General features: G+C 39.7%; 2 protein-coding genes across 5 annotated transcripts in view; both read left to right on the top strand.

Annotated features, from left to right (window-relative positions):
* SCN2A (sodium voltage-gated channel alpha subunit 2) overlaps nt 1-7,278 on the top strand; it is a 57,433-nt gene extending 50,155 nt beyond the window's left edge. For all 4 annotated transcript variants that reach the window (XM_066190027.1, XM_066190025.1, XM_066190028.1 and 1 more), the window contains exons 23-27: nt 404-457; nt 1,522-1,659; nt 2,300-2,404; nt 2,572-2,842; nt 3,950-7,278. In XM_066190027.1, coding sequence (XP_066046124.1) covers nt 404-457; nt 1,522-1,659; nt 2,300-2,404; nt 2,572-2,842; nt 3,950-5,145 — 1,764 coding nt within the window. In that variant the 3' untranslated portion in view covers nt 5,146-7,278. The remainder of the gene's footprint in view (nt 1-403; nt 458-1,521; nt 1,660-2,299; nt 2,405-2,571; nt 2,843-3,949) is intronic.
* Nucleotides 7,279-8,825: 1,547 nt separating this feature from the next.
* CSRNP3 (cysteine and serine rich nuclear protein 3) overlaps nt 8,826-15,714 on the top strand; it is a 96,559-nt gene continuing 89,670 nt past the window's right edge. The window contains exon 1 of the mRNA XM_066190020.1: nt 8,826-9,159. The gene's annotated coding sequence lies outside the window, so the exon portion shown is untranslated. The remainder of the gene's footprint in view (nt 9,160-15,714) is intronic.

Here is a 15,714-nt window from a genome sequence, read left to right as displayed (position 1 = left end):
GGGATAAATCCATGACTCTACAGAAATTACACAAAGCCTAGAGGATATACTGACTATTAGAAAAAAAGATGTAACTCAAACCTAATGCACCTTAGCTGCATTGAATCTGTATCAAGCTCTAATGCTCATGCACAGAAAAAATAACTTTTACATCAGATATTATTCAAAATAGACAAAAGTTCTTAATAGATGCTGTGTTCTCTATAGTCAGATATCAGAATTGGCTTGCAATTCTTGTACATGAATAAAACATACAATAGAAGGCAAGAGTCAGCTATTAGGATTGCACTCTGCTGGTTTTTATGATGAGTACTAAAGACACTTAGTCTTCAGCTCCTAAAAAATGCTTCTGAAAAGCCATGTTCAGAAAAGTGTGACTTAAACACCTTTGTTCTTTTTAAAGGCTACATTTAAAGGATGGATGGATATCATGTACGCAGCTGTGGATTCTCGTAATGTAAGTATAGTCCCTTGACTCCATTTGTTTTGATTGTATGAGCTCCAAGATTTCAGAATGTAATTTTAACATCTTTCAGAAATTACAGTATACATGAAATAACAAAGAGTTACTATAATTTTGTAGTTACAGAAAGTGGAAACCATGGGAAAAATACAAGAATTGAGGAAAGCAGAAGAGCAGTCCTAATGGATTACATGTTCTCTATGGTACACTTGAATCACAGTTCCTCAATCCTACAACACACTTACCTATTACCATGAAATACATTTTCCTCCTCTCATTAGGCATTGAGACATTCTTTATATTTGGAAACAGACACTGATACAGAGAGGGGTTTTTTTCGTAACACTGGTCTTATTTATAGTTAAGACTTTCATTGTGCTCTGCAAGCTGCCTGACTCCTTTCTTCAGGACACAGCGCTTATTTTTAATTAGACCTGTACATTTCTTACCCTTTGGCCTGTCCCTTGTTCCTTTGGTGCAAGTTTTCCTCTAGTTCTAAGTAGACAATTGAATAAACTATACTGGTAAATCTCCATCTTTTTTTTTTTGGTAAGCTGCACTCACAGCAGGAGGCCTGTTGTAGTATAGTGAAAGTGCATAGCTATACTAAGAAAATATGTTTAGTCTAAACATGGCTTGGATGCCTCTCTTCCGTAATCCTGTGCAGTTTCCTATGTGCCTGTAGCAGTGAAATCTCCACAAGCCCACAACACCAGCCTCCCACAAGATACACACAAAATTCTGTAGATGTAGAACTTGGTGTTTCTGGTTGTCTGTACACTCAGACAGGTGGAACTTTGCTAGTTTAAACCAACTGTGTTTTCAGTATTTATTCTACATTTGTACAGGCCAGTTACATTTTTTTAATGAAATATCAGGTTTGATAGCAAAGTCCTTCTTTAAGAGTGTAACTTCTTGTAGATTGAAGACCACTGGAATATGTGTCAGGATTTGAGCATAAGAACCAAAGGTCACAATGATAGAGCCCTAAATTCTATCCAGCAGATATTTTGTGTTCACTGTTAAACTAATGCATGGTTTCTATGCCTTTTTTGCAGGTTTTGGATCAGCCAAAGTATGAAGATAATCTGTACATGTATCTTTACTTTGTCATCTTTATCATCTTTGGATCATTTTTTACCTTGAACCTTTTTATTGGTGTCATCATAGACAATTTCAACCAGCAGAAAAAGAAGATAAGTATTTAATTGTTATTCTGAAAAGAACATTTAAAAATTCTTATTTTTGGTCCATTGATGACAACTTTATTAATAAAATTTTTTAATGATAAATTAGTTAAGAGCGCTGCATAGTAAATACATTAAATTATTAAAGCTTGGTTTGGCTGGTTGAGGATCTGATGGAAAAGTGACAGTCTATGACTCTCCATGGTTAGTGAAATACTCAATGTCATCTTTGTAAAGGTATGGATTTGAGACTGGAGCCTTAATTGACTCATAAAAAAGCGAAGTTGAAATAGCTAAATATAGCTATAAAACTCTGCTGTGCTACCGTCATGTCACAGAAGGTAGTATACTCAGCAGTATAGATTTCTGAACTTTGATAATAAACACTGTATTATTTTTACTCGTACCCTCTTTAGTCTTTGTGTTTTGTCAACACTGCCTGGAAAGTTACCAGTGTTCCAGCTGCCGAACTCAACACTTACTGTAGCTTAATACTTAATATAAAAATCCTAAAACATAAAAGAGGATTTTTACGTCTGTCCTAAATTTTCCCCCAGATGAGAAAGTGAACAAGAGTGATCATTAGTATTATTTATAAGTAATAAATAAAGATACATGATTATAACCAGTTTTTGTCTCTTGGGTTTACTTTGGAGGTCAAGATATTTTTATGACAGAAGAACAGAAGAAATACTACAATGCAATGAAAAAATTGGGTTCAAAGAAACCACAAAAGCCTATACCTCGACCAGCAGTAAGAATAAAAATACTTTCTGTTATTTTTACGTTTATTAAAAAAATGGATTTTTTCTATCATGCCTTAGGCTGAAATAAGTTGTAAGCTAAAAAATTATGTGATATAAGAAATGCCTTATTAATCTGAAATACCTTTTTTTTTCCTCTTTTTTTCTGCTACAACAGAATAAATTCCAAGGCATGGTCTTTGATTTTGTAACAAAACAAGCATTTGATATCAGTATCATGATACTTATCTGCCTTAACATGGTCACAATGATGGTAGAAACAGATGATCAGAGTGAAGACATGGAAAACATTTTATACTGGATTAACCTGGTGTTTATTGTACTTTTCACTGGAGAATTTGTCCTGAAATTGATTTCACTTCGTCATTACTACTTTACTATAGGTTGGAATATTTTTGATTTTGTGGTTGTGATTCTCTCCATAGTAGGTAAGAGCAACTAATTTTTATGAAATGTCTAATTCTGGGAAAATGGAAATATTTTTGGCATGTAAAATCTATTTATGTTTTGGTTCAACTTTGTCACTAGAAAGTCTTATCCATAGGATAACTGAAAAGTATGGTAAGAATTTTTTCAGCAAGGGATTTCAAAACTCCTACTTTTTTACTGGTTGAAATTAGATCTTTATTCTAAAATCAGCAGAGATTCCTACACATACATGAAAGGCAATTTTGATATAAACTAACAGGGACAGCTGCAGGTGAAAGAGTCCAGCCACCCAAAATCCAAGAGCAAACTCTGTGTGGGACTACTATGAGGGTAGGATGCATGCACCCCAGAAAGCAGGGTAAAACGCTTTGCTTACTTCAGTTTTGTTTGATCCTGAGAGGCTTTGTGCTTGAGCTCGTGTGAGCACTGGAGAAGCAGAGTTGAAGTGGATGTGGTAGCAAATAATGACTCCACTGATCTTTGCTTTATCTAGAGCAGCAAACTTGAAAGAACTTGAGTAAAAATTGTGTTATTTTAACTATTAAGTACTCCTTAATATGCAAATAAGTTTTGCTATTTTTGTATCAAAAAAATTCTTTTTCTGCTTTGAGGCACATAATACAGTGCTCAATTCTTTTATTCTTCTGTGAATTGTAACAAACCTTTTAATCAGTTTGTTTATGTTCCAAATTTCTGTGTCATAGTAATAAACCTGTGTTCATGTTATTTTAGGTATGATTAAGGATTCACAGTTCTCTTCAAATACATATTTTTTTGAATAACCTAACTTGATTACATGGAATTTTAATACTACTGTGCATATGATCTTTCTTCAGGTTAACTGAGATTATTTTTGTTACAATTAAACAAAAGGGTATTCTTCTGATCTCAGCATTTGATAATATACTACACTAGTTATCAGTTTGTCCTAAAAAAGTATACCAAACACAAAGGTTTTGTAAAAAAACCTGAATGGCTAATTCCTAAAAATCTCTTTAAGTATCCTACTCTACTTAAAGTTCTACAATCCTTGTAGAATATATCTTTAGCAGTGGTTTTTAAATGTAATAATACTCTTTACTGATTTAACTTTTTTTTTTCCTTAGGTATGTTCTTAGCTGAGATGATTGAGAAGTACTTTGTATCTCCCACACTATTCAGAGTCATCCGGCTCGCCAGAATCGGTCGAATCCTGCGCCTCATTAAAGGCGCCAAGGGAATCCGCACTCTGCTTTTTGCTTTGATGATGTCTCTTCCTGCTTTGTTCAACATTGGGCTGCTGCTCTTCCTGGTCATGTTCATCTACGCCATATTTGGCATGTCCAACTTTGCCTATGTCAAGAGGGAAGTTGGGATCGATGACATGTTCAACTTTGAAACCTTTGGCAACAGCATGATCTGCCTGTTTCAGATCACCACATCCGCTGGCTGGGACGGTTTGCTCGCCCCAATTCTGAACAGTGGGGAGCCAGACTGTGACCCCCATAAAGATCATCCGGGGAGCTCTGTGAAAGGTGACTGTGGCAACCCTTCTGTTGGGATTTTCTTCTTTGTCAGCTACATTATCATATCCTTTCTGGTGGTGGTGAACATGTACATTGCTGTGATTTTGGAGAACTTCAGTGTTGCTACTGAAGAAAGCGCTGAACCCTTGAGTGAGGATGACTTTGAGATGTTCTATGAGGTTTGGGAGAAGTTTGATCCTGATGCAACACAATTCATAGAGTTCAGTAAATTATCAGATTTTGCAGCTTCATTAGATCCACCTCTTCTCATAGCAAAACCAAACAAAGTCCAGCTTATTGCAATGGATCTGCCCATGGTGAGCGGTGACAGAATTCACTGCCTTGACATCTTGTTTGCTTTCACAAAGCGTGTACTGGGGGAAAGTGGGGAGATGGATGCCCTCAGAATACAGATGGAAGATCGGTTTATGGCAGCCAATCCCTCTAAAGTCTCCTATGAACCAATTACAACCACACTGAAACGAAAGCAGGAGGAGGTGTCTGCTGTCATCATTCAGCGTGCTTACAGACGACACCTTTTAAGGCAAAAAGTCAAAAAAGTATCATGCATATTTAGTCAGGATAAAGGTAAAGAGGAAGATGATCTGCCCATGAAAGAAGATATGATTATGGATAAACTAAATGAGAACTCCACTCCAGAAAAAACAGATATGACCCCATCCACAACCTCCCCACCTTCTTATGACAGTGTAACAAAGCCAGACAAGGATAAATATGAAAAAGACAAATCAGAAAAAGAAGATAAAGGTAAAGACAGCAGGGAAAGTAAAAAGTAACATAGAAAGCTGTTTGTAATAAACTGTTTACAGCCTGAAAAAGTATGTTTTTGTGTCAACAGGACTCCTGTAGGAGGTACATGCCAAACTGTCAGTTTTTACATATATAGATATATATATAATTATATATATATATATAAGGTCAGTGCCTATAGCAAGACAGTGACCCCTCGTCATCAAACTGCAACTCTGTAAAACAGGGTAACATCTTGACAGGAGGTTGTTGTTTTTCGTACCAGCTGACACTGCTGAAGAGATGATAAAATGGCCAACCAGACCGTAGGGACCAGTTAAAAAAAAAAAAAAGGTGCAAACCTATGAATCTCTGTGTTTAACATGAAACACACAGTAAAAAAATTGTATCCACTGTTAGCATTTCAACAGTCACATTTGCCATATTTTTACAAAAATCAGTGTTGGTGAACTTATCATTTTTTAATTCACAGGTTGTTTACTATTATATGTGACTATTTTTGTAAATGGGTTTTATGTTGGGGAAGGGGGTATGAGGACCAGGTGTTCTACTCTCGGATTCTCTATAATGTACAGACAGAAGTGATTTGCATGAAGGCATGCTGCACTTGTAGTTCATGCATGGGAAAACATGACGTCGCACAAAGCAGCAGTCTGACTACTTCCATGTTTCAGGGTGGCTCTGTATGTTGAGGTGCTTAATAACAGTATCCATCTAGTATCTCATCCAGACAAATCTTAATGTGCCTGTAAAGTCCCATAGAGTCTACAATAATAGAACAGATGTTTTATTTTTTCATAAGTCATTTAACAATAGTTGAACAATCTCTGCATAAAAATTCTACCAAGGGACATAGAGTCCACTTCTAAGTATTCTTCTGCGGAAAACAGTTTACCTGACCTCGGGAAATTAAGTTTACCAAAAACTTAAGGATTATGAAGTTGTTCTGCTTCACCCTGCAGTATCATTTAGCCATCTTCTGCTCTCAGCAAGGTTGACATTGTATGTGTTGATTAAAAAAGTACCCTCTATGTAAATAGTTATTTTATCCCGTGGTGCATGTTTGAGCAAACAAATAATGACATGTGCACAATATTTATTGCATCAAATATGTACCACAGTAAGTGTAATTTGCAAGCTCTCAACAGCTAATATGAAGTAATTCTGTACCATTATAGATAGTTTGGAAGCTATCACTGATGCATGTTTATCTTGCCTTTGCTGCTGTAATTTTACTCCTTCCACTGTTAAGAGTCTAATATGGGAAGCCATAGCTCAGTGGTTAAGTGAAATAAATTGTTCAATTGGTCATCATTCTTTCATGACATCAAGCAATAGTTTGCAGTTATTTAAGAGCTTCTTGCTTTGCATTCTAAAATTTTAAGTGACTACTGTACGGTGCATAGTCAGACTGTACAGAATATGTTGCAAACTGCTTAATCTGTTGAAAACTACATGGATAGAATTTTCTAAGAAAATATAAATACTGTAAAAAATACCATTTTATTTTATTTTTCAGCGTTTTGTACATAAAATGAGAAATGAGATTATCTTCAGGTTGATGTTACTGTCACTTTTATTACTTTCTATCCATAGCACTTTTTAATTCAAGAACTTCACAGAATAAGAAACAAAGGAAAGAATGGGGTAGCTTTAGGTTTCTGCTTTTTTATTAGTACTGTATTTTTGCACACATTTTAATGTGAAATAAGTTTCAAACTGAGTCCAAAATGCACTTGCTTCCAAATAGATATAACTTGTAATTGAAATGTGGTGGGGAGGATTTGTTTAAAATTCTAGCACTGCCTGCATCAGAAGTTTCAAGGTAGTCTTTTTATTCATGAAATCTTTACCAGTGTTTGTTTACATAACTATTCTTATTCTTGTTGATTCATGCTGCACTAGAACTGTTCTAAATATAATATGGGATCCACAATGGTTTTTTTTTCCACAGGAATTAAATAGAAAACTTGTATAATTGATCACATCAGGACATTTTGTGTTTCTTACACAAGCAAAAATCAATGTTGACTCCTCCTTTTACAAAAATATTGACTTGTGTGTCGGTGAACTGCATGCAGGAAAATGCTATTACCATAAAGAACAGTAAACCACATTACAGTTGAGCCAAAAGAATAAAGATTTCATTTTTTATTGTATTTAATGGTTTTGTCTTTGTTGGTTTTTTTCCCCACTGAAAACTATTGAATATCAAGAGGTGCTATGAAAATAAAATATGAATATATAAAGTGTTAGAAATAGATTTGTGAAAAGTAAAAACAAAAAATTGAAGCTGTATGCTTTCTTAAAGATCTTAAACATGATTTGCACTTATACTCTTGAGGTTATTAATCCTGTTCATGATCCTAGTAGGATAATTTCTAAGAGCTCATGATGCTTCAATCCCTTTTTCATATCAGGTATTCTGAGACAACTCGAAAAACAGATATTAAAGAAAGTATCTAGCTACCACGGCTGCAATGTATGTATCATTTCAATTATATTTTAGATTTGAAGTGAAGAAATATCTTTGTGTAATAAAGAGAAAATTATTTATCTCGTTATTTTATACATATAATTTATGAATTTGTGCTAAGACATGAGAGCCAAATTTTTAGATAGCAATCATATTTGAGTGTTATTTTTAAAAAGAACTTTTCCCTGTTGTAAATTTAAAGTAATGCCACGAAGGTTACCCTGAACAAATTAAAAGCACAAACTCTAATAATCATCACAGATGTGCAGATATGCTCTCTCCATCAGATCCTCTGACGAGTATTGGGAAAACCAGATGTACCCAGGGATCTGTGTGATGAGGAACTCGGACTTTTGGGAACCCAGGAGAAACACTTGCAAATGGAGCAGTAGGGTGGTGTGTGCCTTTCATCCGTTCTCTCCACGATTTTCAACCACCGATGGTCCCTGGAGGTTGTTTACCCTAAAAATTAGTATTGCTACTCTCATGTAGCAAGCTCTTAGGCTGCAGTGTTTCAGTTAGATTTTTCACCTCACCTGTAAAAAAACAATTGTCAGGGCAGGGTGTAAGGTAGGGAGAGATGAGAGAATCCAAAATACAAAAAATCCAAAATCCAAAAATTGTAATTAAAGGACAAGTTTTATGTTGGTTTGGTTGGTTTTGTAGAGGGAAAGGTCTTGAAAAAATCGCAGGTACATAATATATTTGTCTGACTTAGACTGGAAAGAATCAGTGTATGTCTGAGAGGGGTTTGTGCTTACCAGAAGACTAGCACAAAGAAAGAAATTCAAACGCCTCAAACAACAAGCAGCTGTGGTTTTGCCCGAGTACCCCTCCCTTTGTTTGTCTTGTTAACAGATCTGTAGCTGTACCGGAGACACACCGGACACCGGCGATGCCCGGGCGTGTCCCCACGGCGTCCCCCGCGGGCTGTGCGGCCCGGAGCGCTCGGAGCGCCGGCTGCTGCCCCGGCCCCGCGCCCGCGGAGCGCTCCCGGGGCCCGGCTCGGCGGGGCCCGGCTCGGCGGGGCCCGGCGCGCCGGTGAGGGGCACGGCCGGGGCGCGGCCGCTGCCCGGGCACCGCCAGCCCCGGGCGGGAGGCGGGGGCCGAGCAGCTCCCCGGGGCGGCCCGGGGAGGGCGGAGCGGCCCGCGGGAGCCGCTCGGGGTTACCCCGCCCCGGAGCCGGGGAAGCGCCGCTCGCCGCGCTCTCTGCCGGCGATGGAGGGCGGGCGCTCGGCGTCCCTGTTGGTGGCGGCCGCCGGCGCGGGGCGGCTGGCGAGCCCGGGAGGCGCCAGGAAGCGCTGGAATACCGGCGGCTCAGGTGGGGAGCCGCAAGCGCAGTGCGTGTTTGCAAGCGCAGAGGCGGCGGCGGAGCCCGGCGCACCCGCTGCCAGCCCAGGAACTGGGAGATCTGGGTGAGGAAAACAAGCCCCGCTGGCATCTGCGTTTGCGAGTCACCCAGAGAGAGCGGCTGTCCCCGAAACCCAGACTTACTGGATCCTCGCCTGTAACACCGCCTGTCTCTCCTGGCGTTCGTGACACCTGAGGCGTAAAGGGATGCGAGGTGAGGTGGCCTGCGGCACCCCTTTAGGGTTCCCTGGGTTGTGGCTGTCCCTCGGTGCTGCCACTGGCCCAGCACTTTCATTCCCAGCTGCGCCCCCGGGCTCGGAGCCCCTCGGGGTGTGCGCATCTGCCCGGCTGGGCCGCGCCGGCCGGGGGTGCCGGCCCCCAGCGCCCGGGCCCGGCCGCCTCGCTGCGCCCACGGCACGGACAGAGCTGCGCTGGCCCCAGCTGTCCCCGGCACAGCGGAATACATGGGAAACGTCTCAGGGAGTTTCTGTGTGCTCTGTGCTTCTGGATTGATCCTGTGGTGCTGCAGGACTGTGCTAGTCCTGTGTGAGAAACTATGTTCTCTATCCGCTCAGCGCAGCAAACTGGAGCAACGAGATACCTCCAGTTCATTCTTTGTCTGAAGCATCTTCTCGTCTAAGTAGACAGGAAGACAAACAGTTGTGAGAGGCAGTGGCTGACCCAGGCTAATAGAGCTAAATAATGAACAGATTGCTTCAGGCTGCAAAACATGCTCAGTTTCCCATGTTCTTTCACACTTAACGGGTAATTATACTCACCATAATATTGCAGTGTTCTGAATGAGGATGTTTTACTGGGGAAAGACTGCTAACAAAAGTCTGCCACGAAAGATTTCACATCCACGTTAGTCACCCTTACTTTGTCAGTGTGCAAATTGGAGAATGGACTTTTGCGTAGTGTATGTGTACAAAACAAAGCTCTGAGGGATTTGTAAATTTCAGTGTATTTACCCTGAAAAGTGGCAACGTAAATAAAGACCCAAGGGCGAAGGTGCTGGAGTGACATACCCTAGAGTGACTCCAGAACAACTTAGGTGCTTTTTAGTCTTGGCAGAGGAAAGCAGGCTAAAGTAATCTCTAAAATACAGGTTTTAAAAATTGACTATGAGGAAAGGTCTGCCCCTTTTGTATGCCTGTTCTTATCTGTGGCTATTGTTTCAATGTTATTTTCATGTTTATTGTTTGAACAGTAGTTCAGGTTAGCTCAGCAACATCCCTCACTAGACACTAAAAATCTCATCATAATTTGTTTTAGAGAGTGCAATTAAGTGCAGCAAAATGAGAAAATGTGGATAGTTTGTGACTAAGCCTGCTTTATTTTAAAGTCTTACACATCATAAAGCTTTTTAGGTCTATTTAGCTTTTACTATGAAATAAATAGAATTTTCTTCAATGTTTGGTAGAACCTTGAGGAATCTTTTTTGAGTTCGATAGTATATATGGAATATAAAGCACTTGAATGTAGACTGGTTTGTTCACTCTGTGGGGATGCTTACTTGGGTGTTTGCAGCATGCACCGTTAACTTGCTGTGAATTTATCTTTGTGGTAGGTCTTGTGTCTTAATGTTTAGATTTTTATCTCTGTGAGGTTGTTCTAATGACATTTTAAAATTATTTCCTGCCTCTGTGATTGCATCGCAACGGCTGTGGAGGGAATATGCAATGAGCAACTGCAGGAGGTTGTAATGTGTGTTACAACACACATTCACTCTTGTAAATTGTTACATTTTGGAAACAAATGGCCTTGTAGAGACACTACAGATCAGCAGACAGCCTTGTTTGGCACTGTCACACTGGTAGCACAGCTTGCTTTAACCACAGACAGATGTTACTGCACGCATGTACTACATCAGTCTATTTGTTCAAAGTGAAGGCAGGGTGAATGGGGCTGAACTGTGATTTGGTTTACTTTTTATAGGGGAATCTTCTACAGGTGTTTGCTGGTGACTGATGGTTTTGGTTTAATCCCAGCTGGCAACTGAATGCTGCACAGCTGTTCGCTCACTCCAGCAGCAGGATGGGGGAGACAATCAGAAGAATAAAAGTGCAAAAACTCATGGGTTGAGGTAAAGGCAGTTCAGTAGGTGAAGGAAAAGCTGTGCACACAAACAAAGCCAAACAAGGCATTCATCCAGCAGTTCCCACGGGCAGGCCATGGGAAGGTGTTCGGCCATCTCCAGGACAGCCAGGCCTCCACCACATGTAACAGTGACTTGGGAAGACAAACATTGTCGCTCCAAACATCCCCTCTCCCCCAAGTTTGTACACTGAGCATGAGACCATATGGTGTGGGGTATCCCTGCGGTCAGCTGGGGGCAGCTGTCCTGGCTGTGTCCCCTCCCAGCTCCTTGTGCACCCCCATTCTCCTCACTGGCAGGGCCGTGTGGGGTGCAGGAAAGACCTTGACTGTGTGTGAGCACTGCTCAGCAGCGACAAAAACATCCTGGAATTACCGACACTGTGTCCAGCACAAATCTAAAACACAGCACCATACCAGCTGCTGTGGAGAAATTTAGCTGTCTCCCAGGCAAATCCAGCACATTAATTTAGAGAAATGATGAGCCAGGGAATAAAAAGGTTTGGATGCTGTAAAGGCCCCAAGCTACTCGCTCAGGGAGCCATTGAAGAGCGCTTACAGTTGTTCATGTATTCTAAGTTAGCCCCACAGGAGAAACACTGACAAGGTATTCTCAAGAGATCAAAACAACAAAAAACTTTATTGGCAGCTTCAGAAAATCAAAGAAACTTGGAAGAGGGTTTAATGTAGCATTCATTTAACATGAAATACTTCTCAAAGAGTTTGCTTGGCCTATTCAAGTTAGCAAACTTTAAGCTAGTTCAATTTTAAGTTCTCAAAAATTCCAAGAAGATGGAATTAGAAGAAGAAAGAAAGACAGACAGACAGAAGAGATACAGAAAAGGACACATATCAGTACCAACTCCTGGATTCCAGTGATATTTAGATAAAATTTCCAAGAGGAAGTAGGGTCAAGACATCTGATTGCTTTGTGTTTGGTCTTAAATACCCCTTGGCCTTCCTGGGCCCTTCCCCCAGGTGGGACTTTTGGTCATTTGGGCAGCTTAGGAGCTGGGTTAGGGGCTGCAGAGGTGGGGTGTGGAGCATTGCCTCCCCTGTGCCCGGAATTGGCAGCCATAGCAGGGCTGGGATACAGGCTCTAGGGTGGGGGGTGTGGAGCAGGGCACTGCCTCACCAGGGCAAGGCCTGACCTGCTCCTGCCCCCTCACACATGCACTCCAGAGTGTCTCCAGACAACAGGCTTTTCAGTCTCTCACAGATGGCTCTGGCAGTGAAGACATCTTCCTAATGTGTATATGAATCTGAGAAAAATAGAGCATTTTTGTTATTGGAAAAAGGATTCATCAAATAGATGCAGTGTTAAGTGAAGGACCGATACGTGCATGTAAAATGATCTAGAAGATTTAATATTTTTCTTTGTTTTTTGCTGTTTCTAGTATGCATCATTGTACCGTATTAGTTACTTTCTTACCCCACAACCCATTTAAGGAAGCTTATATTTTTGTTAATTCTAAAAACTCGTCAAGTGAATAATGCTGCACTATTCTGAAAGTAAAATTTTACCTCTAAAAGGTTTTCTCACTAAACTGGTTCACTTTGGGTGAATCTTTTGACTTCTTGAGGCCAATTTAAATACTTTTGCAGACCTCAATAAAGATGCAGGTATTGGTGCTCTCCATCTCCTTCATCCTGTTTGCTCTGTGGCTTTGACAGGTAAAACAGAAAAGTCTGTTGCATTTCCCATTTCCCAGGCAACTACCCTCTCTGTTGGGAATGCCTTCCATTACTCTCAGTATTCTCATTTACATGATGATTAGTCCAAGCATTTTGCAAGACCTGTACAGTTCTGTGCCAGAGTGTGAGCCTAGGTCAAAAAGGAGAGTGGGCATGGCCAAAATGGAGATAGCTGCTCTTATCTGCCCTCCAGAGTGGGGGATGAAATGAAGGTAATCCAAACTAATTGGTTTCAGTGATAATACATTCTGTATAATGGGCTGTCTGATAAGCAAGTGTTGTTAGAACAGATAAAAAAGAATGTATTTCCTAATTGATGGTTCCGCAAAGCAACCTGGAACCATGAGCCAGTCTGAAGATAAGACTTGTACCTAGTTTCCTAGGATTCTTTTTAAATTAGTCATAATGTGATACTTAAGTAGTTACAACGATAAAAGCTATTTTAAACATATATGAGACTGCTTTGACATATAAAAGCAGTTTTTGCAGGTAACTGTTTTCTTCAGGGTTCTCCCCAACTTCATTATTCCGTTACAAATCAGCACCTAAAGGTCATATCATTTCAGTGCAGTACTTCCCATGTGGTGTTGTCAAGACATTATGTATCACACAGGTATTTGACAGGAAAATAAATCTAGTGTCTCGATAAGATTATAATGGGGTGCTGAAAGGGTTATGTTTGAGAGTATGAGTTCCATGTTATTACATGGATCCTTTGATCAGCCTGTTGGGGTTTTTTATTCACACTTCTGCAAACTGTTTGTGTTCAAGTGGGAACTGCATGACTCTGGGTTTGACACTGCTTTTCACTTTGCTTTGAAGTGCCAACAGCCTTCTCAAAAGGCATGATGTTCTGTTTTAGTAATCAAGCACTGGTTTTTGTCACCTGGTGGGAACAGATACAAAGGGCAAATTGCATGTATACCCTTGAAATATTGTTTTATATATTAATTGCATTAGGAGTCTTCCTTTATATGTTATGCAGTATTTTTTTTGTGTGTATGCTTTAGTCTTTAGTCTCTTCTGGTTTTTTTTTTTTTTTTTTGAGATCTGTTTGCTCAGTCCCTCTACACAGAGTACAGTAATGTAAATCACTAATGTATGCTTTGTACCAAATATGTCTGGAAAAGACACATATGGGAGTAGGTATTTTTGCACTGAATATAGTCGATATGAAATACAAATTTACCTCATTTTGTATGAACAGTGTCTGTATATATGATCAGGATTTAGTGAAAATTTGCAAGATATTTGTGGAAGGAGGATTTGGAAATAAGATTTGAGGCAGCATTTTGTTTTCATGTTGAAAATACTCAAGCATTTTTTATACAAAACCCAGGACTGTTGGTCATTTCACAGCAGACTTGTTTCTGTTATAGCCTTGCTATGTCACGACTGGCTTCTTTTGCAGTTCCCATGGCAACAAGGATTTTTGAACTGCCAAGCAGGATACTGCTTTGAGGGAGTATAACTATTCTTTATTATAGAAGAAATTTTGATCATTGGAAGCTGATCAGACACTCTGCTGTTCCCCCTCAGGTTCCTCCCCTTAATCATCTCTGTTTTGCCAGTGTATTTACACCTCAGTGTGAATTCCTACTTGACAAGAATACAGTTACCTGTTCTCATTTTTTACATAGTATAAGAAATTTTGAAAAAATTGTCAAGCCTTACTGTCATGATAGAATAGAAAAATGTCTTCCAGATATGTCTCCACAAGCAGGAGGGCACTATATACCTAGAAATTTATATGCTTATGTATTTGTGAACATTCTATAGGCTTATAAAAAGTAATGAGAGTTTAGTTGCTCAGGATTTGCCATGCTCCTGCTAATGTTTACGTTGGCTGGAACTTGTTTCCAAGATGCAATCATAAAATATTTACTTCTTTAACAGACATACACTAGATTTTTTAAAGTGAAGGATCTCAAAATGCTGCACCTGATTCACAGACTGAAATTTATTAACAGTGGCAGTAATTTTGTGTATTTTTCAGTGTCTGTCCCTCACCATCTCAGATGAGCACAAGTGGAATGGGATGTTCAGGGTGTATCCTGAACTAAATAGCTAAAGGATAAGCCTTGACAGAGTAACTCTGCTTGGGTAATTTTTTCTAAGTTAGATAGATTTTCTGTTTCATTGTTTTTCCTTCTGAGTACTCACTGCAAAATAAGAAGCCAGTTGTTCAGATGTGTCAAGTTCCCACCCTAACCCCACAGTTTAGTTTGGGTTGTTTTGTTTTGTAACTGGTAAGAAAGAAAATGGGAATTATACAGTTGCTGAAATGAACAGCACAGGTAAACTAGACAATTTAATGTTTGAAAAGCCTCTTAATAGTGCATCTGAGAAATTTATCCTCATGATGTGTGATAGGTAATTTACAGATGTATTAAAAACAAATTTGGAAAGTAAGAGCAGCTGCCAGTGGCCTGCTGGTCTTCATGGCTTGGGCTCTGTTTCCCACTGCCACTGTCACCACACACAGATGTGGGATTATTATGGAATCATGAAAAGAAAAAAACACTTTGACCACTACAGCTGGAGCTACTCATGCAAGGACATGAAGTTCTGCTGGAGAAGGATCATACAGGAAAAAGCAACCTAGTATTTAGTAATAACTTCATCCAAATATCCATTTGTTAAAGACTTTTCACTACTGCTATTGCCTGTGTATGTCATAGCTGTAACAACTTGCATATACATGAGAGAGAAATTGAGCCTAGCACCCAGAGCCAAGCATGAATACCCTGGATACACATAATTTTTTCAAGTGAAGCTAGAAGTTCTGGAATAACTAATTTTAACTTTTTCTTCCAACTAACTCTCACCAAAGTAAATTCAGACCTAATATTGGAAAAATGCTTACAGGCTACAGAGGTATATAATTCATAATGCTGTATGTGAATCTGGAACGTTTTCTTTGGAAATTCAAGAAACTCGGGCTGTGAAAACTGGAATTTTGAACACGGTTCTGAAA

This window comes from Chamaea fasciata, unplaced genomic scaffold (assembly GCF_029207755.1).
Source record: "Chamaea fasciata isolate MVZ Bird 193981 ecotype frontalis unplaced genomic scaffold, bChaFas1.0.hap1 SCAF_8, whole genome shotgun sequence".
Classification (NCBI taxonomy): Eukaryota; Metazoa; Chordata; class Aves; order Passeriformes; family Sylviidae; genus Chamaea; species Chamaea fasciata.
Note: the sequence above shows the minus strand (reverse complement) of the source record. Positions and strands in the feature narration are given on the sequence as shown.